This window comes from Juglans regia, chromosome 3, assembly GCF_001411555.2.
Source record: "Juglans regia cultivar Chandler chromosome 3, Walnut 2.0, whole genome shotgun sequence".
NCBI classification, from domain to species: domain Eukaryota; kingdom Viridiplantae; phylum Streptophyta; class Magnoliopsida; order Fagales; family Juglandaceae; genus Juglans; species Juglans regia.
Window position 1 is genome coordinate 4,022,951 of NC_049903.1, and position 17,466 is coordinate 4,040,416.

Below are 17,466 nucleotides of genomic sequence, written 5' to 3' on the forward strand. Positions count from 1 at the left end.
CAACATTCCGGTAGTAAACTTTATACGTACTGGGCAGCCATGGAAAGTGGAAACTTAATTTATGTTGAGCTTTATTAATTTCCCAAGTCAGGTATCCAATTTACTTTATTGATACTCTTACATCTCATTTATTTCTGCTATATTACTCAACTATTATTTTTTTCTTTTTTCTACTTGAATTTGGATTAAGAATCCCAGAATATGACATTCTTGCATAACCTAAAAGAAAATAAATTCAATCAACCAATATAATCATGTAAATTAATTTAAAATAAATTCGATTTTATAAAAATTGACTCAAAGAGTAAAAGAATGTCAAATTTTATAAAATTAAATTTATTTTTAATTAAATTATATGATTACGTTAATTAATTAAATTTATTGTCTTCAAGATTATACAAGAAAGTCATATTTTAATATTCTTAATCTAGATTCAAATAGAAAAAAGAAAAAATAATAATAGTTGAGTAATAAAGTAAAAGTAGATGAGATGTAAGAGTATCAATAAAGTAAATTGGATACCTGACTTGAGAGATTAATAAAGCTCAACATAAATTCAGTTTCCATGGCTGCCTAGTAGGTTAGTTGATTGAAATTATACAAGAAGATCATATTCTGAAATTTTTAATTAAATTTAAAAAAAAAACTGAATAATAAAACAGTAATAAAGTAATTGTAAGTCATTATTATCAAATTTTGAAGCAGTCATGTTTCACGTAGTTTAGAGGGCTCCATAATCAGAAGAAAAAAGACTGAATAAATATTTAAAAATTCGATCTAGAAAAATTCTTAGAAGTACAAGAGTCGGTCTATTCTCTTGTTAGACTACGACACTCTTCTTCCTACTTTCACAGCATGATTTGATTTGTAAAGAAGATTTAAATAAAACAGAATATTTAATGGAATAAGAATAATATATACATACAAAAAATTTTATGATTTAAATTAAGGTTGTGTAAACTTTTTTTTTTATAGAATGAAAGTGAAACTATCATATAAAATAATTATATATTATCATTAAAAAAAGCATTTTTCCGCACGCTCTTTTTTTTTTTTTATGCGATTATATCATACTAACTAACTCACTGTTCAAGAATTTAATTTCTCGTAAAAATATAGTCATATCACAGAAGATGCATGATTATTGACAAAAGGAAAATGATTTTTTGACGTCTCATATATTTTAATTTTTTTATTTAATAATTAAGAAAATAAGTATTAATATTTTTTTATATTTTTTAAAAATATTTTAAAATAATAAAAAAATATGAATAAAAAAATTGAGAAGATAAATTTATCTCATCAGTTACTATTTACTATCTCACATCCTACACCCTATGAAAAACATCCATACACTATAAAAAATACCTCCACACCTTATAAAAAGTTAAAAATAACTTTATAAAAAGTTAAAAATATTGTAGTGTGTGATGTGAACAGTGATTAATTTATAACAAGAATAAATATAGATAGAAGTCACTATTAAGAGTATCTATTTTATACACATGATGTAGCATCATCTAGATCACACATCTCATCAAGTGAGTATTGTGAATAATCAACTAGAAGCAATCATATAATGAGTGTAAAATATACACTACTATAATAACTTCTCCATAGCATTACTCAAAGCTTGACCAAGAATACTTGTACGGTGGAGCCAAAGCACGCACCTTTGCAACGATATAAAGGCATAAATTAACAACGGCTGTATCTTTTTAACTATTGGAGGGTTTTATATTGATTTAACATGTAAACTATCTATATGCATAATTTGATTTTAAAAATATATTTTAAAATTTAAATCTTATAAATCAAATTATATCATGTGAATGATATATGATGTAAAAGCCTTTAAATAATACTATTCGTAAATGTTTTGCCTATAAAACACGTTTTTAAACTTAAAATACATAGTTTTAACTTAATTAGTTGTATTATTATATAGGGAAAAATAGAGAAGCTCCTTTCAAATTACGTAACATTCAACTTGCAAGCACCCATTCATAAATTTATCAATGAGAAGATGCAAAGATAATGGAACACGTACAACCACAATACCCATTTGTATACATGGAAAGAGAAGCTTATACACACATATGATTAATAGATATGATGCCAAAACCAGATATTGTTATTTGTGTCCACATACCAAAACAATGTGCAAACAATCTACAAATATATATGTTACATGACAAATACTTTCACCTTCATGCTCAAAAAAGGGAGAAAACAAAACACACAAAACAACTCACGTACAGGGCAGGGACAATGGCCACGGTAGTTTACATAAAAAAAGGTGACCCAACCGGCCACCCCAAGTCTGCAGCTCTCTGATCAACACGAACCATTCGGTGGATTGGCTGCATAGTAAGTCTGCAGGCAACTGAGGGTAATGGCAAAAACTGCAGCAACGAATGCCAGAATGGCCCAAGGGCTACTAAAATGCGTATGCAGCCAATCAGCAATCCAAATGTTGACTCTATTCTTATAATGTGTTTCCATGAGAGCTTTAACTTGAGAATAAGTATCGGGATTGGGCACCAAATCATTGGCTATTCCATTGAAGAGGTCGGCAACCTGTTGGTCACTACCCAGAACATTAAGAAGCACGCCGTTGGATCGCAGCACCTTCACGTCTTCAGCCGTGTCAATGAGTGTATCCATGAGACAAACATAAGAAGTGACTCCAAAGTCATCAGGGGCATCAGGGCATGTTTCATATGCTACCATGTTCAACAGTAGGGACTTAGTGGAGTCGTCTACAGTTATTTGAGGAAGTGTGAGTTGTCCACCCAGGAAGGTTGATTTAAAACTCACATCTTTAAAGTTTCGAGTCTTACCAGGCTTGAAATGTATTCCCACTGATTTAAGCTCGCTGGCTGAACGATAGGAGTACCAGCCACTGATTGATGCAGGTTTTTCGTCATCCTGACCATTTTGTATTAGGACTTTTGGACAAAAGTATGTCAAACAATTCTTGAATTTTCCAAAACATGAGGCGAACAATTCCCGTATTGAACTAGATTTTCCGTCTTCTATTGCATTTGTGTCGATGAGTTTTTCGCGAAAGATTTGAAGAAGATGAACAGGTTCTCCAATCTCTCTGTTCACTGACACATCCTGGGCAACTGATCCGGTACAAATTTTAGAAGAAATATACTTACAAAGTCTTTCCCTGAACGATACGACTCGATGGGGAGATGTGGCCTGAGTCATTTCGATGAATTTGTGGATAATGCTCTCGCTGTCATCAGTACCGTCATTAAACTTAAACGTCAAGATCAACTTCTTGAGGACTAGATAAGGGAGTTGGTTCTCAAGCAATAACAGATCCCGGTGCACGAATGCCATGATGTCTCTTTTCATTCCCAATTCCCCACGCTTCTGCTTCACCGTGCAATACATGAACTGCAGAATGAAGCAAGCATCAAGACACATCATTCGAGTGAATTCCTCGTCGCTAATCTCTTGTTTCTCATCCTTTTTAATCTCTCGTTTCAAGTCCCCCTTATAGCATTCTCTTGCCTCTTTAGCCACCTCGGCTACTTGGTTGCACACATCCTCAAAATTTGATCCAGTCCTGGAGAGATACTTCTCTGTCAATAAAAACTTATACTCCTCTACCACGCTGAGCTCAGCTTTCCCATGGTGGTAAGGACCGATGGAAACCACCAACGGATCATAGCACTTCTTGTTTGACTCGATCAGTCTAAGCATCTGCGGCACATTCTGTATCTTGGGTCGGTTGCTTCTAGACTTATCTTGAATCCGATAGCTCCTTATGCACTTCTCGAACCACTCATTATGAGAAAGTGAGTCCCGTATGTCTATCTTAATGTCAGCCATTGCTCTATATTTTTCGGTTTTCTCTACGAATGCAGTGCCTCCATCCGTCCATGTTGTCGGGTTTAAATCGTGCTACGATTGATTCAGTTGTGTGACTGACGTAACCTTTCAATCGATCTGGGGGAATATGGCATATTGAACTTTATTGGTATGTCAAGCTTAGTATCGCTTGACACTTGGGCAATACAGGATTCACTTTACTCTACACAAGCTCGTGAGTGAATTAAATTTGATTCAAATTGTTCATTGGATATAAATACCAGATTGGCCTAGAAAATAGAAAAATCCTATTAATACCTGCTTCGCTGGCTGGCTGGGCTGGTGCAGAGAAACCCAGACTCGGTTCAATAATTCTCCACAGTTTCGGTTATATTTTACTGCTCCTATCAAATGACAAGGGTGTACAAGCATCACAGAACCTATTTTACTCCAAACTAATAAGACTCTTCGTGATCCAGTTAATTTATTGTATCACTTCATTCAAATTTAGTTCGTTCATTTTTACCATCAAGTCCACTGGTGACTAAAGCATTTCATCAAATACCGTATAAAAAAAAGGGGGACAAAGTTGCTCAACAGATGCTAACTTGGCCTTTCAATTTCCCTTTTTCTTTTTCTAGTCATGCAAAAGTTAAATTTTATTATAAATTGGTATTGATTTCTTATTAAACCAAGCAATTTCTTCTAAGAAAAAAGTTGAAGAATGACTAAAAGATCACCTAGTAAAAACTCAACAAAAAAGACAAAACATAATTGCAAACTCCAACGTTATACCGGCATCACCATTTACCAGTGTTGTGAAAGAAATGCATATGACTAACTTTGGGAAAGTTCTTTGCTGCGCTTCGAAGCGGCAATAACTGCATTCATTAAAGTTCCCCGGAAACAACCTTTCTCCAACTCATGAATACCAGCAATGGTTGTCCCACCAGGTGATGCAACATCATCTTTGAGCTGACCTGGATGCTTCCCAGTTTTAGCGGCCATAGATGCTGCTCCCAATACCTGCAAAAGAAACAAGGAATTCACTTGCTCGATGATATGGCTGACATTTAGAAGGGCATATACAAGTAAAAAGGAAGCAAATCTACTTCTAACTACTCTGGCCCTTCCCCTTGCTAGTCTCTCCACCTCCAAAAATAAAAATAAATAATAAAAAAATAAGATACTCTTTAATTTGATTATTTGAACAAGTAATGCGTAATGTAAAGAGTAGCAACAGTGAAAGTCGTGAAAGGTATTTCTCCTGAGCACGTTAGATACTTCTATTCTGAACCTAAAGAAATTCATATTATGAAACTCCTCTTTTTTTATACATCATTTATTTTGCACGGTACCTACTTAATGGTATCAACATTTCAGTCCAACAAGTATCATGTATTTTACATAAATGCAGGTAATATTCCAAATAATGTCTTAAAAATATTAATTTGAACAAAAAATCTGCAATCTCAATGATCAAATATTTTTTTGACAAGTCTTACTCTTCTGCAGCTAATAATACAAGTTAATTTCTGGCAGACTGATGCTATAGTACTCTTGACTTCCAGTTAAGAGTTTTGCAATTAAGTTATACGAAGTACTATCATTTAAATTCCCAGAGAGCAATAAAATCCTAGTTCCAGTAAAAGCATCACCAAATTACAACAATAAGTGATTTCCTTTTGTAAAAGAAAAAAAAATAAAAAACAGAAGAGAAGGACTAACAGTTTGAGAAGCAAGACCCAGTGCAAGTTCTCGTGGTAGACCAGCAGCCACACCTCCATCAGCCAAAGCTTCAATTGCTAAGAATATATATGCTGGGCCACTGCCACTGAACATTTCCGGGAAAATGTTGTATTTTAAAATAAATTGTAGTTACCTAATCTCCCTATAGATACAAATGCATAATTTTTTTATAGGTAAAAGAAAAGTCAACAAAAATTCAAATGCTGTTCTTGCTTGATGAACCCAAAAACCTTTTCTGAATAAAATAGTTGAATCCATTAAATATAAATAGTGTGCCAAGGTGCTCTTATATAACGACAGATGCCACATACCTCAGACCAGTGACTGCATCGAAAAATTTCTCATCAGCTCTCCATATCTTACCAATTGATCCAAATAGTTGAGCTATTAGGTCCGCATCCTCTTCAGTTGCAGATCCTCCCAAGCTCATAACTATGTAATTCAAGTATATTAGAGACCTTACCATTTTGATGAAAGTTCTAATTTTTTAACAAATTTTATGCAAAAGGTAAAGCAAACAAGAACTACAAGATTTGAGTGGAAAAATACATGTGACAGAAGAAAATGGCATTGTTATGACCAGAAATCCATGTTCAGCCCCTAATCCCCCTTCATTAAAATGAGTTAATGAATGTGTTATGGCACGAGTTTTGATCATTAGTTTTATTACTATTCAGGATAAAATGAAGGGGAGATCTCATCACCATGAGAATAGGGTGGTTTGGGAGGAGTCCCAGTTTGCATAGGTAGACAGTTTGGCTAAAGAGTAAGCTTGCAGTTGACAATATACAGCCTAATCAAAGCTTGCTAAAATCCGTTTTACCACAACCATGAGTGGTTGTGGACATTGTGAATCTTTCCCAGAATTTTTCGTCCTTTCGGAATACTATCGTCTCGTTTCTTTCTCCTTTTTTTTGGGAAAAAAAATTAAGCATGCGTGTGACACCAACATTAAAAAAAAAAAAAAAACATAATTTGAAACCACATGGAAAGCAAAGAGTTGCAGTCCGTATCTAGGGAAGTTATTCCAAAAGGCCACTAAAAGTTTGAACGGAGTGAAAGGCATAACTTGGCCTCATACTGTTAGACATTTACCTTGTACAAGTAGAATGTAATGCTCTCATACTCTTTGAAAGTGATGCAGAATTTAGCCTTCTAACTACAATGAACAATAGTAATCCACAGAGCACACTAAATCTCCTTCACCTCACAACATTCCATACTCTTGACCGACCGAATGAGTAGAAATGCATGCCCCTCCTTTAAATCAAATTTTTAAAGAACAGGTGACATTCACAAATGCACCCATCATGATGAGCTGCAGTGACTTCCAGCTCATAAACTTTTGTCTAACAAAATTCATTCACGCTTCTTTTTTTTTTTATAGGCACCATGTGTCCGGGAACAGCATCTCGACAATTCATTCACACTTAACAATCGGAGAAAATAAATCCTCAACAATGTCTGCAAATTGAGAGTAATTGAGAATAAGACAGTATACTCACATTCCCTTCATTAGAGATATTGGATTCTTCACAGAATGCATTGCTACTTTAATGTATGATACTTACAGCAGGCAAAGCTCTTGCTTTATATCTAAGGGAATAGTAACAAAAGAACAAGGGAATATGTGAGCACAGCAAAGTTGCCTACGTGCGGGCTGATGAGTAACCCTAAGTCCTAACCGAAAGCCAGGAGGAAAAATAATATACAACTCAGTAAAATGAGTATGATTTTAACATGATAATTTTGCATGATCAAGATGATAATAATTATAAATTAAACAACATAAAAGAAGAGAAAAAAATACCAGATGCTGCCTCGCCTACAGCTGAAGGAGTATTTGGCATTACCCTTATAAATCGGCTTTGATCAGCACATTCCTAATGAAAGAGATCGCTTCAATGAAGTATGTAGAGTTTGAAAATCAAGGATGTGTGCTAACACATAAGATTGGAGAATGAACAGATATTTTGTGAACATAAATGAAACCAAATTTAATAAAGAAGGTTTATATTGCAGCCTTGTTCATTTGTGCCCATTCATCTAACATATTCTGAAAACTGATGCTGGTTCCAAATGTCTTCCTAGATCGACCTCAGGATACCATATTTTAGAAATATAATTATAAAGATGAAGATGAGGAAAAAAATTAAAAAATGGCCAATTTCTAATTCACTCAATAAGATACATTTTTACGGTGGTAGTTCTACCATTAGGCCAGTGACAGGGCCATACAGAATCCTGGGCCTCGCTAACTGAGAATGCCATGTAAGTCATATATGAGAGATGAAAACGACATCGGCAGTGACAAGGGATGAGTATTTCTAATATTCTTGGTAGATAACTCATATTGATCATCATGGATAGGTTTGGCTATTTTGAGACTCAAAAAGCCCATCCAGATAAAATTTGCATAGAGTAAGAAGTGTTCACTTTCACAAACCTCCAGATCTTTCAATTTGACTCCAGCAGCAACAGAAACCAGAAGCTTCTTTTTTGTTAATAGTGGCTTCAACTGCAAGAGTACACCTTTGACTAAAGCAAAAGAAAAATGTGAAAACTGATTATCCAATAAGTAAACTCACAACAAAAGCATCTACATAATTATCATCCATATGAGTCTAGAATTTGGTTTTGATATGAGCTACAAGAGCAACACCCGATTAATAAGAATTTCATAAAAACACCTCATCAAGTATGCTAACTTTTCTCAAGCAATAACTCATCCTTCAATATTCTTCACCACTCAAAATTCATATAATTTAAGGGGGCGCGGAGACGGACTTGTTTGGAAAAAGTTTTCATCCCAAAATTCTCATCTCATCTCATCCTATCTCCTTTCCAAACATCACCTCAAACACAAATACTTTCAAACTAATCATTACAACTTTCCCAAACTTCTAAACAAAAAATAAAAAACAATTCAGTTTTTTCAAATCTCCAAACAAAAATAATATTAAAAAACTATATCTTAACAATATTTTAACTTTATAATATTTTTTATTCAACTTTTTCTCTCTAATTTCTCAAAACCCCATAAAACATTAACTCAAACTATTTCACTACTATTCACAATCTATCTTACTACTACTTACAAAATTCTCATCTCATCTCAGTCCCCAAACTTGTCAGGAATGTAACAATTTGTAGATCTAAAAACAGATAACACAAAAAAAAAAAAAAACAGAGAGAAAGGAAAGCAAACCCAAATTCATTATTCTTCACTACAAAGCCTTCGCATTCATAAACTCAGATGTTCAAAAATCTCAGAACGTAAATTTTTTCTGCACTTATGTTTCCAAGCGTTGGATTAGAAAGAATAAAACAGCCCAAAAACCAAATATTTCCCCAGAAGATGAGTTCTTGAGACATAAACGAGAAACAAATTTCAATTAAACATTCACAATGAGCACCTAAAAAATAGAGGAATTAAATTTCAAGAACATAATAAGTGCAGACACAACAACCAAAACTGTGAGTGGGGCGTAGTATAGGACACAAGGGCTATACCAACTTGAGGTTTCAAAGAGAAAATGACCACATCACTGTCTTTGATCACCTGTCACCACGAGAAAGTAACCGATATAATTATAGAAAAATAGACATATCATATACGAAGCACACCGAACTTAAGAAATTGCCTGAGCGGGAAAGCCAAGTTTCAAAGAAAAGAAAGACATAAGGCTCTGTTTATCTAGTAGCAATGTTGTTACATCCTAAAAATGTGCAAAACCTGACATTGGCTTCGCAGTTAGCATCGAAAAAGGTTTCAGTTGAAGCACTCCATTACTAATTTCCGTTTTTCCTTCAAACTAGGGGAAATAAGGACAAAAACGAAAAGGAGTGTGGGGAGGGGGGAGGGGGGAGGGGAATCATACGTCTTCGTTGCGGGGAAGAAGAGTGACGCCGAAGGACTCGAAGGCGTCGCGGCGTACGGGGTTGGAGTGAGAGGTAATGATACGGGAAGGAGGCAAAACACCGGATCGCACCACTCCACTGGCGATGCTCTCCGCCATTTTCCCCGCTCCGATAAACCCTAGCTTGTACGTTTCACTCGGAATAGGAAACAGCTCCATTGTACGTCGTCTTCGGTTCAACCACGCGGTTCAACCACGCGTTCCAACCACTGGAGTGAACTTAGGAAGTGCAGACTGCACAGGGTCTACGAATTGCAGATTAACCGGAACGCCTTTTTTGAGAGAAATCAAATGAAGATTCGTCCCAGTTTAATTGGGACTCGTACGCAGAGTTTCTTTTAAAAAAACATTAACGGCAAGAGATAGGAATAGAAATTGCGATAAAATTTTATAAAATAATTTGAGTTAAAATATTTTATTGAAAGGGAAATTATAATCATGTTTTATAATAAAAAAATTATAAAATTAAAAGAAAAATTAATATTATTTTTATTTAAAAAAATTGTATTTTTGTTTTGTTTTGTTTTGTTTTATATTTAAGTTTGAAAAAGTTGTATATGTGTGTTTAGATAATGATTAGATCAAAATATTTAATACTTGAAATTAAAAAATATTTTATATTTGAGTGATATATCTTTTAAATCAAATTATATCGTATATGTATTTATTAAACTTATTAATAAGATTTTTCTTTCTCCGCCATACTTTGCAACAAAAGTATTAATTTGAAATATTATTACTTTTTCTGGAAGAAGTTACAACAAGCTTCCATATTAATAAATTATTCAATATTCATGGTATTTTTTCATTTTTAAATAAAAAAAGTATTATTTCCTTTAGCACCATATCCAAAACAGAAAAATAAATAATATGACTCCCTTTAACACAAAATTTAGTTAGAAAATCAGCAACGGCATTATATTTCCTATAAATGTATCAACATGTGAAGCGAATTTGACCAAGTATGCTCATAATTTCTTTCCAATAGTTTTCTAAATATCATAAACCACATCTTCTTTTTCCAATCTAGTCAATAATCAAATTAGAGTCCATCTCAATCAAAACCCATACGCCTAGTATGCCTCAAGCCATGAAGCAAATCCATAACCTCAGCATGATTATTAGAGCCGCAACCAATATAAGCAAAAAACCCCAAATGCAATTTCCCATCATGATCACAAACGACACCTCCTACTCCTGAAGCACCCGGGTTTTCAAGTGAGCAACCATCTACATTAATTTTGCATCAACCAATGTTTGGTTTCTCCCACCTCACAATCTTATCACCTCTTATATGAAGTCTAGGGATAGGAGGGTGTAAGGCTTGCAAAAATAGAGAGAGGTATCTCTAGGTATATGGAGATTCTTATCTTAGAAAATTTTAGAAAGCGTATGGAGATTATAGTTTTTTCTTTTTTGGAGCATCTTCTATATTTGTAAAATTATGTATAAAAATTAGGGGATATGTTATGTTTTCAATTTTTATTTTTTTTGGGGGGCATTGGCCCCCTAAGTATAACGTGGGCCCGCCACTTGTCCTAAAAAAATAAAAATAAAATTTTAATGTAAGTTTTCAAACTTTTTCATCTTGAGTTTGGAGTCAATATTTAATCAGAGACAAATTCATGATTCATGCGAACATATAAGCATAAATATACATACATACATACATACATACATACATACATATATATATATAATGTGGTTCATGCTTCAAACAAATAAGATTCTGTTTGGATGTTATGATCAAGTATTTAAGATCATCTGCAAATAATAATATTGAATAGTAAATAAATAATAGTGAATAAAAATAAAGTAATTTGAGAATGTTTAAAAATAATTTGTGAAGATTCTCTTATGTATGGTTAGCTAGCTAGTTTGGTGTGGATATACATAACATTTAATTAAACATAATCATTAATAGGTGGGGAAGACTATGGCCACGTTTGTTTTCACAATTTCATCTCATTTAATCATTATAATTTTTTTAAACTCTCATACAAAATACAATAAATAATATAACTTTTTAAAATCTCAAAATAAAAATTATATTTTAATAATATTTTATTTCATTTTTAACTTTAATTTATCTTTTATATATATATAAACAAAAGAAGCCTAAAACTCTTGTAATGTTAGAATTAATTCACATTTTACGAATAAGATTTATCTATTTAAACTTGTACATATCATTTGATCTCTCTCAACATTCACGCCCGAGTTATATAATATTGTGGAGTGAGTTATACGTACCTACCGCAAAGCAAACGACGTACATGATCATTGTCGTCCCAGGATCGTCGAAGTGGTAACTAGTACTTTCAATGAGCTAAATATAATATGCATGTACTGAGTGTGAAGTAACGAGTGGTTTACAGTGACTAGCGCCGAACTCGGCCTCGGGAATTACCCCTGTCTTCTTTGAATGAGAACCAGGTCTGTACGAAAGTTAGACCCAATACTATCATGGCGGCCGAAAAAGCCAGAATAGTCCAGGGGCTTCTGAAATGGTCGTGGAGGGCTTCAGCAATCCAGGTCTTCCACTTAGTTTGGTAGTGAATCTGAATGGCAGCTTTTACGTCCTGATATGCGTCTGGGTCAGGAACCAAGTCGGTGCCAATCTCATTGAAGAGTTGAGCCACTTCTTTGTCGCTGCCAAGGAGGTTGTGGAGTATGCCCGAATTCCTTAACTCCATTACGTCGCTGGCGTGATCAATGAGCGAATCAAGGAATGATATGTAAGATGCGACCTCGAAGTTGTTGTAGAAATCCGGACACATCTCGTAGGCTATCAAGTTCAAGAACTTGGGCCCTGTTGAGTCATCAATAATAATTGGAGAAAGCAAGAGGTATCCGGAATAGAAATTCAGTACTCCTTTAGTAAATGATACGGCCGTCAAGGAACCAGTTTTGCTGGGCGCCACGTAAATTCCTGCTGCTGTAAGCTCCTGCACGTTGCGATACGACTGCACGTCAATTGAGCTACTGTTGTGCCATTTGACTTTCTCAGCAGGGTTCATGGGGAGGTCAGGACTGAATTTGCTTTTGCCTATGATTCTCGTCCGGAGGAGATCGAGCAGATGGGTCGGCGTTTCCGTAGTCCCTTGTTCCTCGTGCGCCCCCATACTCTGCATTTTGATGAATCGATCGATCGAGTCCCTCAATCCATCTTTCTTTGCGCTGGAATTCATCAAATCAAGTAAGAGTTGATACGGAACTTGGTTCTCCAACAAGAGCAAATCCTGCTGCCCAAAGGCCATATGATCGATTTTAATTTTGAAATCTTTGCATTCATTAAATACATAATATATGGACTGTAATATTGCACACCCGTCCACAAACAGCATCCAGGCGAGGGCCTGATCATCATACTTCTTGGTCACCTCCCCGTCGAAGCACTTCCTCAGTTGCTCGATGTTCTTCTCAACAATGTCGTACAAAATCTCATCCTTTGTACCACTGTCTTGGACAAAGTAGTTTGCCATTCTAAGCTTGTACGCCTCTGCTGGCTTGTATTTTGGCTCACCATGATGGATAGGACCGATTGCAACTATCCTTGGTTTGAAATACTTGTCAAAATGTTGGTGATCTCGCAGCAAGAGCGGAACCCTTTGTATTTTTGGAGAAGCCTTTTGACTTTGAGCTGCATTATTTGGCGTGGCACTTTCTCCTGCCTTCCTCAGTTTCTCAAACCTCAACTTTTTCAGCTTGCACACGGCCGGCCTGGGAGGACTGCAGTCTTTGTCTTCGAGTTCAATGATCCGCCTCCGCAAGCCGGAAGTGTCGCGGCCTCTGCTTGTTTCACCAGCTTCGGTTCCGACAATATTAACCTTTCTCGAAAGCAACTCCTCCACGGAAATAACATGCTCCCTATTTCCTGCCATGCCGTGTGTTAATTGTGCGCGGGCGTACGTGCACCCAAGCAATTAGTGAGCTATCTGCTAGCTAGCTGTGTGATCGATAGACCGCGTGAAGACGGTCTTTATTAACACAGCAAGTTTGGTATTATATTAATATACAGAACTGATCTTTCTGCGATTTAACTGTTGTTCACGGTTTAACTTTATCATTGCGGCAAGCTTGGTATCAAGCAATTAAGCATATATACTACTGTTCATGCAAAAGTGGTCGCTAGCTGATCAAACAATTGGATCAGGTTGGAACCTCGTGACAAGTTTGGAACAAGATCAGATAAACAGTCTCTAGTCTAACTTTGATGAAAAGAAATCATAATAAATAAATGACGATTTTTTTAATTAATTTCTTCTTATTTTTCGTTAAGTTATAGTACTGTCCTTCATTAATTTTAGGAGGATCCGGCGGATCCCAGCTTGTAGACTGTAGAGTCCTAATTATAGACATGATTAATTAATTTTGGTCTAATTAAGCTGTTTTAATAATATCAATGTACTGTTAAACGTACGAAAAGAAATACGCGTGTAACACGTGAAACAACTGACGTGACATGAGATACATGCACGTACGGTCTCAAGTCCTTATTGCAACTAGTGTAGCTGGCTAGTACAAAGAAATTCTTTATTACCGCAGCAAGTTTGGCATTGTGCACTTTATCATTGCATCAAGCAGTACGAAGCATATAGTTGGTGCTTAAAGATGGTGCATGCTATATATTATATATATATGATAGTTACATTCTACAAATATTCTTGGTCGGGTTTGCTAGCTTTACGCTTAAAAAGGTAAAAATAATTAAGTCGTGACGCCATCAATTTACTTTTTGACCACAGCAAGGTATTTGAAATAGTGTGGAAATTGCAAGGCAAAAAATATGAGGATTTAATATTTAAACTCAGTAAAATACCGAGAACACCCCGTCAACACAAGTAAATTACTCAAACAAAATGACTCGACAAATGAGCTGGACAATGACTTGGAAGAACCCACCTCAGTAGAAGCTTCAGGAATTTCACCATGACCTCGCACTCTGTTTCCCTTTTGGCAGTTAGTGTAACAGAATTGTAATTCTTTGAAGATTCTTTTCCTTTTCTTAACTGTACTCGGGTCTATAAATATACAGAACTCTAGCTAGGGGTGATAAACGGTCCGGTCAAACCGACCGGACCAGACCGGACTGAGACTTAGACCGGTCTGGTCTGGTCCACATTTTAGAGGACCGAAAACATTTGATCCGGTCCACGGTCCATGATTTTTTCAGACCGGACCGGACCGAATGAAAAATATATATATATTTTATATATAATAATTGTACAATTAACAATATAAATTTTTAAATATATTATTAACACTTGTTAATATTCTACAAATTAACAATATTTTATATATATCTTCATCTAACCTATCACTATTAATAATATAAAATTTTAAATATGCTATTAACACTTGTTAATATTCTATGAATTAATAAATATATAATATCAATTAGTTAATTATATAGTAATTATATAAATTAATAATATAATTTTCATCTAATTTATTATCATTGACCATATAAAATATTTTTTTATTGAGTTTGTTACATAATCAACATTAATAAGTCATTTAATTTAATTTAGTATTTTAAATAAATTTTTATTTATTAATTATTTAAAAAAAAATAGGCCGGACCGATAGCTCGGTCCGGTCTGGTCCCTATGGGTGTTCGGTTCGGAAAAATGATGGGTCCATCGTAGGACCGGACCGGACCGTTTGCAGCCCTACCTCTCGCATTGTAAATACATTGAGTGAAATGAATAGAATTCCAAAAACTCTTTTCTGTTTGGTGTTGTTATGGTATCAGAGCTGCTGACTAGCAGTCTTTTGATCCGTCTTCTTCACCATGGCCACAGAATCCCCAATTCCCTCCCGTCCTTCAGCTTCTACTTCTCTTTCATTCTCTCATATAGTTACCATAAAACTTAACTCTGACAACTATCTTCTATGGCGTGTTCAAATCTCAACCTATCTTAGAGGCCAAGACCTCTATTCCTATATTGATGGTACTGAACCGGCACCTCCTGTCTTTCTTACCACTACCGATTCCAACCCAAAACCAAATCCAGCCTATCTAGCTTGGCGAAAAACAGATCAATTTATCCTAAGCATCCTTTTCTCCTCTCTCTCAGACTCTATCATTAGTCATGTCATCACATCAACTACCTTCAGATATCTCTGGAAAACTCTTGATTCCATGTTTAGCTCCTACTCCTAGGCCAAGGAATTTCAGATTAGATTCCAACTTACCAATCTTTCTCGTGGTGACCAACCAATCTCTGAGTTTTTTAGCAAAGTTTGAATGCTTTCAGGTACTCTTTCCACCACTGGTACTCCTCTCTCAGATAAGGAATTTGTAACTTATCTGTTGAACTGTCTTGGTCCAGCCTATGAAAACTTCATTACATCAATCACCACTCGCACTGACCCAATCACCTCGCATGAGCTCTATCATCTTCTCCTTATCCAAGAAAGTTGCATGTCTCATACTTCTCGCAATAACACCAACATCAACTTCACTGAACCCTCTGCCAATTTCACCTTAGGAAATACCCGTGACAATAGAGGTAGACCACCCAATCGTGGCCAACGTTTTCATAGAGGACGATCCAGATTCACCCAACCCAGAGGGCGTTCATCACAGTCCAATCAGTCCAACCCACAACCTTACCACTCAAGCAGACCCACTTGCCAAGTCTGCAACAAACCCGGTCACGTTGCCCTTCAATGTCACTTCCGTTTTGATCACGCCTATCAGTTCGACCCCCCTCAATCATTCTCAGCTAACTACACCTCGCCTTCCGCCATATCAGATTCCTCTTGGTATCCCAATTCTGCAGCCACACATCACATTACACATTATCTCTCCCACTTAAACATCTCATCGGAACTGTATGGAGGAGCTGACCAGATTCACGTTGGGAACGGTACCGGGCTGCCCATCAGTAACATTGGTGAATCTTCCTTCAAAACTCATTCCTCTTCCTTTAATCTCTCTAACTTGCTTCATGTTCCTTCAATCACTAAAAACCTTGTTTCGGTTTCTCAGTTTTGCACTGATAACTCATGTTTTTTTGAATTTCATTCCAACTATTTTTTGGTTAAGGACAAAGTGACAAGGAAGCTCCTCATCAGTGGACCTATTCGTGATGGACTATACCAGTTCCCACCACCACTACCTTCTTCCAGTCCATCTACTCATGTCGGCGAAAAAGTCTCTCTCGGCCACTGGCATAAGCGCTTGGGTCATCTCTCCATTGATCTAGTATCTCGCATTGTGCACGGCAACCATTTGCCTTATTTCCCAAATCATGTTGTTTTTCGTTGTTTTGATTGTCCTTTAGCAAAATCACATCAATTACCATTTTACCCCAGTCCAATTCGGACCACAAAGCCACTTGAACTTGTTTGGGCTGATGTATGGGGTCCAGCTCCCTTAATTTCAAGAAATGGATTTCGGTATTACTTGTCTATTGTGGACCATTTTACACGATACACATGGTTGTTTCCCATTAAGCTCAAATCAGATGTGTTGCAAGAATTTAATTCATTTATTAAATTTGCCGAAAGATTCTTCAACACCAAGATAATAACCATACAAACAGATGCCGGTGGGGAATTTCGTCCCTTAACCTCCTTGTGCAAAACACTTGGAATTTCTCACATTTTTTCTTGTCCCTATACTTACCAACAAAACGGTCTTGTTGAACGTAAACATCGTCACATAGTGGAAACTAGCCTCACACTTCTCTCCCAAGCATCACTCCCACTTTCTTTTTGGGATGATGCCTTCCACACTGCCACATACTTAATAAATTTACTTCCTACACCGGTTCTTAAAAACAAATCTCTTTACTACATGATTCAACACAAACCCCTTGATTATTAATTCCTCAAAATTTTTGGTTGCCTTTGCTGGCCAAATCTAAGACCCTACAATCATCACAAACTAGACTACCGATCCACTCCTTGTATCTTCCTTGGTTACAACCCTTCACATAAAGGATATAAATGTCTT

General features: G+C 35.8%; 3 protein-coding genes across 4 annotated transcripts; all 3 read right to left on the reverse strand.

Annotated features, from left to right (window-relative positions):
- Window positions 1–2,113: 2,113 nt before the first annotated feature.
- Window positions 2,114–4,092, reverse strand: LOC108988385 (UPF0481 protein At3g47200-like). Of its 2 annotated transcripts, XM_018961634.2 has the most exons (2): window positions 2,844–4,092; window positions 2,114–2,762 (listed from the first exon to the last, which is right to left on the reverse strand). In XM_018961634.2, exons 1-2 carry the CDS (start codon window positions 3,847–3,849, stop codon window positions 2,338–2,340), a joined length of 1,431 nt encoding a protein of 476 aa, XP_018817179.2. In that variant the 5' UTR covers window positions 3,850–4,092; the 3' UTR covers window positions 2,114–2,337. The 2 variants fall into 2 exon arrangements, with proteins under 2 accessions (XP_018817179.2, XP_035544396.1); XM_035688503.1 differs by having other exon boundaries at window positions 2,114–4,092.
- Window positions 4,093–4,423: 331 nt separating this feature from the next.
- LOC108988414 (pyrroline-5-carboxylate reductase) lies at window positions 4,424–9,869 on the reverse strand. The gene is made up of 7 exons (XM_018961678.2): window positions 9,459–9,869; window positions 9,091–9,139; window positions 8,024–8,115; window positions 7,388–7,460; window positions 5,889–6,009; window positions 5,557–5,662; window positions 4,424–4,854 (listed from the first exon to the last, which is right to left on the reverse strand). The coding sequence occupies exons 1-7, from the start codon at window positions 9,654–9,656 to the stop codon at window positions 4,666–4,668; spliced, it is 828 nt and encodes a 275-aa protein (XP_018817223.1). The 5' UTR covers window positions 9,657–9,869; the 3' UTR covers window positions 4,424–4,665.
- Window positions 9,870–11,705: 1,836 nt separating this feature from the next.
- Window positions 11,706–13,454, reverse strand: LOC108988413 (UPF0481 protein At3g47200-like). Its single transcript, XM_018961677.2, has one exon. The coding sequence runs from the start codon at window positions 13,379–13,381 to the stop codon at window positions 11,879–11,881; it is 1,503 nt and encodes a 500-aa protein (XP_018817222.1). The 5' UTR covers window positions 13,382–13,454; the 3' UTR covers window positions 11,706–11,878.
- Window positions 13,455–17,466: the final 4,012 nt, after the last annotated feature.